The sequence below is a fragment of the Juglans regia genome, chromosome 6 (genome assembly GCF_001411555.2).
Source record: "Juglans regia cultivar Chandler chromosome 6, Walnut 2.0, whole genome shotgun sequence".
NCBI lineage: Eukaryota > Viridiplantae > Streptophyta > Magnoliopsida > Fagales > Juglandaceae > Juglans > Juglans regia.
Window position 1 is genome coordinate 26,303,465 of NC_049906.1, and position 6,635 is coordinate 26,310,099.

Here is a 6,635-nt window from a genome sequence, read left to right on the forward strand (position 1 = left end):
GCTGGAAAATTTTCCTACCATCTACCAACTCGATCGATACGAATGCTACCAATTATATATATATAGATATATATATTAGCAGTTACCAATTTGAAATCAATTTCTTCACAAACTCTTATAATATATCGTCATGATTCTTTGAAATTCGTGCATGACTGTTCCCATGCATGCATGATATCGTCACAAAGAGATTATAGCCACCAGGATCGATATAAAAAGGTCATATGGTTGAAGGCTAAAAGCATATGTTCCACAAGAATCCATTTAAACAGAAAAGCAAAGCTTCAGTACTAATGGCTTACGCAATGCATCTTAGCATTCTTGATTCAATCCGAAATTGCAAACTCTCTACATTGCTCCCACCTAAAAGACCCGTCTCAGCTTTAACAAGCCCAAAAGACTCTACCATTGTCCGACGATCAGCAAATTACCATCCTACCATTTGGCATTATGATTACATCCAATCAATAAGAAGCGAATATGTGGTAAAGTGTGCGATTTCTATTTTTTTATTGTTTTTCTCAATAGTTTTTATAATTGTTGTTGATTTATTTGTGAATTGGTTTATTTGTAGGGGGAGTTATTCACCCGAAAGATTGATAAGCTCAAGGGAGAAGTAACAATGATGTTTCACAACGTGGTGGATCCCATAAAGCAACTTGAGCTGATTGACACTTTGCAAAGACTTGGAGTGTCTTACCACTTTGAGGACGAAATAAGGAGGATGTTGGAAAATAAACACATTACTAATCATAATGGTGATGTTTGCGAGAAGCAAAGTTTATATGCCACTGCTGTTGAGTTTAGGCTCATGAGACAACATGGATTTGATGTACCTCAAGGTAAACAACATACTAGTAATGCTTTGACAAAAATAAATATCATACTCATAAACCATCATTTATTTTTTAACAATTGGTGAGCATTGCTGATTGCAGACACTTTCAAACGTTTCTTCAGTGAAAAGGGGGATTTCAAAGAATGTCTATGTGATGATATTGAAGGAATGCTTGCTTTGTATGAAGCCTCATTCCACTTGAGAGAAGGCGAAAGCATCTTGGAGGAAGCAAGAGATTTTGCAACCAAACATCTTAAAGAGTATGTGGATCAAAGTAAAGATAAATATCTTTGTACGATGGTGAATCATGCCCTAGAGCTTCCATTGCATTGGAGAGTGATGAGGTCTGAAGCAAGGTGGTTCATTGATGCATATAGAGGAAGAGAAGATATGAACCCTACCTTGCTTGAGCTTGCAGAATTGGATTTTAATATGGTACAAGCAGTTCACCAAGAAGATCTAAAAGAAGTGTCGAGGTAAAAAGACATGTTTATCCTCATTTTATAACTTGGATCTTAGCCTAAAAAGCTACAAGGAGGTTTAGGACATGTTTGGATACTTGAAGTATTTTAGAAATTGTGAATAGTATAGTGAAATGATTTGAGTGAAAATGTTTTATAAGAGTTTTGAGAAAGAAGAAAGAAAAAGTTGAATAAAAATATTATAAAATTAAAAAAATTGTTTGAATATAATTTTTGAATATAATTTTTATTTTGAAGTTTGTAAAAATTATATTGATTTTTGATTTTGAATATTGATTAGGTAATGATTAGATCAAAAGATTGGAAATTTGAAATTGAAAAGTATTTTCGGTTTGAGTAACATTTGTGAATGAAATTTTGAGAATTCGCATGTTTGCCAAACATCCCCTTACTTGATATATATTAGCTTAGAGAGGAAAGAAAATGCAATATATGCTCTATTTCTAAAACTAATATTATTTTCTTGTCTCGTACAAAAGGTGGTGGAGGAGCACTGGCCTTGGAGATTTGAGCTTTGCAAGGGATAGAGTGGTGGAAAATTTCCTTTGGGCAACGGGAGCATTATTTCAACCTCAATTTGGACATGAGAGGAGAATGTTAGCCAAGCTCGGTGCATTGTTGACAATAGTAGATGATGTCTACGATGTCTATGGCACTTTTGAAGAACTTGAGCTCTTCACGGATGCTATTGAAAGGTTTGTATTAATAGTAGCACACCTCAAATACTTCAAATATGGCTGCTTATATTTGATGCAAATACTTACATATAATTTGTTCATGTGATCTAGATGGGATGTCAATGAAATGGGAAAGCTTCCCTATTATATGCAAATTTGTTTCCTTTCTGTCTACAACACGGTTAATGAAATGGCTTTTGATACTCTCAAGGAAAAGGGATGCAACATCGTTTGGTACATGAGAAAGGCAGTAAGGCTCGGATTTTCTTATTCATCACTATTTACCCTAGAACTTTTTATCTATAATAACTCTTCTAATTCATTGATCCACCACAAATCTTTTAGTGGGCAGATATATGCAAATCTTATTTGTTGGAGGCAAAATGGTTTTACAACGGATATACACCAAGCCTTCAAGAATACCTTGAATATGGATGGATGACAATAACAATAGCAAATATATTGGTGCATTGTTATTTTTTCGTCACAAATCCCATAACAAAGGAAGCCTTGGATTCATTGGAAGAGTATCCCGATATAATTCGTTTATCATCATTCATTGTGCGACTTGCAGATGATCTCGGAACATCTACGGTTAGGAAAACATACTATCCTAATTCTTTTATCAACATTTATTTGGGATACTTCACATGAACAAAGGATAACATGTTTTTATGTGTTTTGTAACCCAGGAAGAGTTAAAGAGGGGGGATAATCCTAAATCAATCCAATGCTACATGAACGACACTGGTGCTAGTGAAGAAGATGCTCGTCAATACATGAGGTCCTTGATTAGTGCAACATGGAAGACAATTAATGGAAATCGCATTGCAAGTTCTCCATTCTCTGAAACATTTAATGAGATCGCAACGAACATTGCAAGGATGTCCCAGTTCATGTACCAGCATGGAGATGGACACGGCATTGTAGACCGTGAGACTAAGGACCGCGTGCTAGCATTGTTTATTCACCCCATTCCCATAGCTAAGAATTGATGAATGATTGGCTAAATCACACATATATTTCTAATTTTTTCCATGTTTAGTTCTTATATTTGGGGACTGGATCATATGTCAAAGGTAACTTGTCTTTTTACCTCACTAATAATACCGTTCCTTGCGAAAATAAATGATGTACAAGCCAATCTAAATTCAATATGTCTCTTGTTTCTCTTGGAAAGAAATACAAGTTTGATCTCTATTACATTATAGATATATCGCATGCTACATTTCTTTCCTGACATATATATATATATACCTGCATGCACACGATACAGATTGAGCTGAATTGATTTCTGACTGCGTGCATGTAACTATTTTTACGTACTTTTTTATTGTTCGTCTCAACAAGTTTTAAATAGTTTTTTGGAATGTCTTTTTAATGTTCTCATTAAGATTGGGAGTTATAATGGATTTTTTTTTTTTTTTTTTACTGTAAAACATATATTTCGTTTCAAAGATTAAACATTACACAGTTTGTCAAACAGCAACTCCCTGCACACTTCCTCAGGGCATTCCTCAATCCAAACTAATTCCTCTCTAAGAGGTAAAGCCAATCTAGCCAGTTTGTGTGCTACCTTATTTCCTTCCCTATGATCATGTATAATATCCCATCCCTCTCTATTAACAAAGAAAGCTCTAATATCATCAATCAAGTGTCCATACCAGAGCACGTCTTTTCTGCTATCAACAACCTGCACCACTACCAGTCAAGTTCAACTCCACACACAATTCTACTACCCTTCACAAAGCTATAATCTTAGCCACCATTGACTTAAAGACACCCTTCTTGCTCATACATAGTGAAATCTGAACTTCCTCCATTGAATCTTTTATGATAATGCCATCGCCCATTTTGCTATTCTTCAAGTCCATAGTAGCATCACAATTCAGCTTTAATCTATAATTTGTTGCTGCCTTCCACCTAATCCGATCTCTCACCACACCTTGAGGATGAACTGCTAATTTGGTCCCCTCTTGAGCCAGTTGAAACATCTCCAGACTTCTCTTTGCACCTTGTATTAGCCATTCTCTCTGCACCTTGTATTAGCAAACTTGAATTTGTGATGATTTGTTCAAAGAAAAAATCTATTTCTACGCATCCAAAGATCCCTCATAGTGGCAGCCACCCATTCTAACTCATTTGCAGATACTCTCTTACAAAGAGAGTCCCATAACACCATGAAGTCCTTCTCTGATCCATGCCATTTCTGAATGGAAGCAGGAAATTCTAGCCACACATCAAAAGCAGCACAGTAGCCCCATAACACATGCTCTACAGTCTCCACTTCCCAAATCTTCCTTATGAACAAGTTTTTCTTGGTTGGAAGACATTCATTTAAAGTCTTCCACAAAAAGGTCTTCACATTACCCGAGACATTCAATCTCCATAGCCTCCTCCATACTTCTATTAAGCTATCCATCTCACGGATTAATTGTTGGATCATTAATTGAGTGCTTATTACTAAAAAGAACCATCTAGCTTAACCCATAAGAAAAAAAAAGGTCTGCATTATTTTATTTTGGAACAAAACGCCTCTTGGTCCCGCCTCCTCCACATTATGGTTCGAGATAAATGGTTTTTTCCTTAAGAAAACAAGACAAACACTAAAGTAGTTTTTTATTGTAGCGTCTTTTTAATGTTCTCATAACGTGCATAGCACGTTTGCCTAGTTGCATTGCACGTTATGCCCAGTTATCAAAACTACATGCTTACTTATCTGGTTATGTCATCCCTATTTTTTGCAAATTTTATGTAATGATTATTGACATTTTTTCCCCTCTTAAATATGAGAATTTACACGTTTAAAATGCTCCAAAAATGAAAACAAATAATGCTAGTTATAATTATAAGTTGTGCAAAAATCAGGTATTATTTTTAAAAAAGAGTCAATTTTTTATTGAGACAATCATTTTTTTATATAGATCTTATATTTAAGTTCCTTTTTTAAAAGAGTATGTAGTGCTTGCACAGTTTATAATTGCAAATATCATTTCTAAACAAAATAAGTAGGTACTAATGGATACCAAAAGGGAAATATTTTAGTAACAAAAGAATTATATAAAAATAAATCATAAACTTATGTGGGTTGATATAATAAGTTTGATTGTAAAGTTACTTTTGTTATAAAGTAGATCTAAAGAATACCATAAAGGCAAGTCAATTTATGAATTTACTTTTAGGTAATATTTGTGCTATGTAATTGAGGGGAGTTATCCCCTGGGTCAGACTAGGAGAAAGGCCCGGATCGGGGGCCAAACCAGGAGAAACGGCTTGGGTGGGAACCTAGACATGAAGTTTGGGCCAAACCAAGCACACTAAGAAGACCCGGGCCCTAGCCCATCTATAAGGTCTGGGCTAGGTCGTGTATACTTCAAAGTCCCCAACTAAAGAAGATGGGAAGATAGGAAACTGTCGCCAACATATGGCAGGGAAGACAGTCTAGAAACCACTAGCCAACAGACAGGTACACTCACCGACTCTAAATATCGCCACTCATACATGACAGAAAGAGAAGAAAAGCTAAGGAAGGCACGCCGAATTAATGCAGGATATGAAACTTAGAGAGGAAGGCACGCCGCATTAATGAGGTAGAAGGAAACTTAGAGGGGAAGACATACCGCATTCAATGCAACCCAGGACTTGGAACACACTGGGAGAGGCCCAGTGTCAGGAGTGTCAGGACCCATGAAACAAAGTGTAAGGAAGAGCTAACCTCACATGGGAAACCGAGAAAGAGCCAAACTCCCAAGACGAGCGAAGATGGGATTTAACCCATCCCAAATATTGCAACTACAACAAGACTAGTGGCCACCGAACTGAAGATTGTTTTACCAGGAGGCGAAAAATTGAGGAAATAGAAGCTGAAATAGATCAACGTGGTAACGAGAGATGCAGTCAACAACGCGATGATCGTGGGTTCCCTCAGAGAAGCCAAAGTCCTACCAGGAGAAGTAGGAGCCCTGCCAGGAGAAATAGAAATCCTACCTGGAGGAGTAGGAGCCCTGCCTGGAGAAGCATGAGCCTTACCCTGAGAAACCAAAGCCCTACTAGGAGAAGCAGGAGCCCTGCCCAGAGAAGCAGAATCCCTACCAGGAGAAGAACCATAGACCGACATAGAGCAAGCCCACATCGAAGCAGCCCGAATAGAGGATAAGCCCTAATAGGCGAAGGATATGCCGGGGGAGTGACTACCTCATCAACACGAAGGGCCCATGCCAGGAAAGCCAGGTATGAAGAAGTGTTCACCACCTATAGGCCACCCCTAGTATCGTGGGAGCATGAGAGTGTTTTTGGCGATCACGAAGGCGATTTTTTTCTTATTTTGCAATGTCCTATTTTTCTGGCCATTCCATTTTTTGGTTTCGGTTGGTGGACTTTCGGTGACTAGGGTTGCCTTTGACAGCACCTTTTTACCCTCCGTTGGCTTCTCCGTCGGCAAGGCCTAAAGCTTATTCAGGTCATGTGGTTCAGTCTTACGCCTAGGTGGTGAACAAGAAGATGGAGGCTCCATCATTTAAAATCCCCATGCGTTTTCCAGTTGAGATTAATGGTGAGTTGGGTTTTATATTCTCTGAAAGTGAGATGACGAAGGCAGCGGAAGAATTTGGCTTTGCATTGGTTATGAAATTCATGAGG

The 6,635-nt window shown here is 37.6% G+C and overlaps 1 protein-coding gene across 1 annotated transcript; it reads left to right on the forward strand.

Moving 5' to 3' along the window:
- The first annotated feature begins 249 nt into the window (after positions 1 to 249).
- LOC109014301 (myrcene synthase, chloroplastic-like) lies at positions 250 to 3,180 on the forward strand. Its single transcript, XM_018996716.2, has 7 exons — positions 250 to 485; positions 575 to 842; positions 939 to 1,314; positions 1,800 to 2,015; positions 2,109 to 2,247; positions 2,343 to 2,591; positions 2,690 to 3,180. The coding sequence occupies exons 1-7, from the start codon at positions 294 to 296 to the stop codon at positions 2,990 to 2,992; spliced, it is 1,743 nt and encodes a 580-aa protein (XP_018852261.2). The 5' UTR covers positions 250 to 293; the 3' UTR covers positions 2,993 to 3,180.
- The last annotated feature ends 3,455 nt before the right edge of the window (positions 3,181 to 6,635 follow it).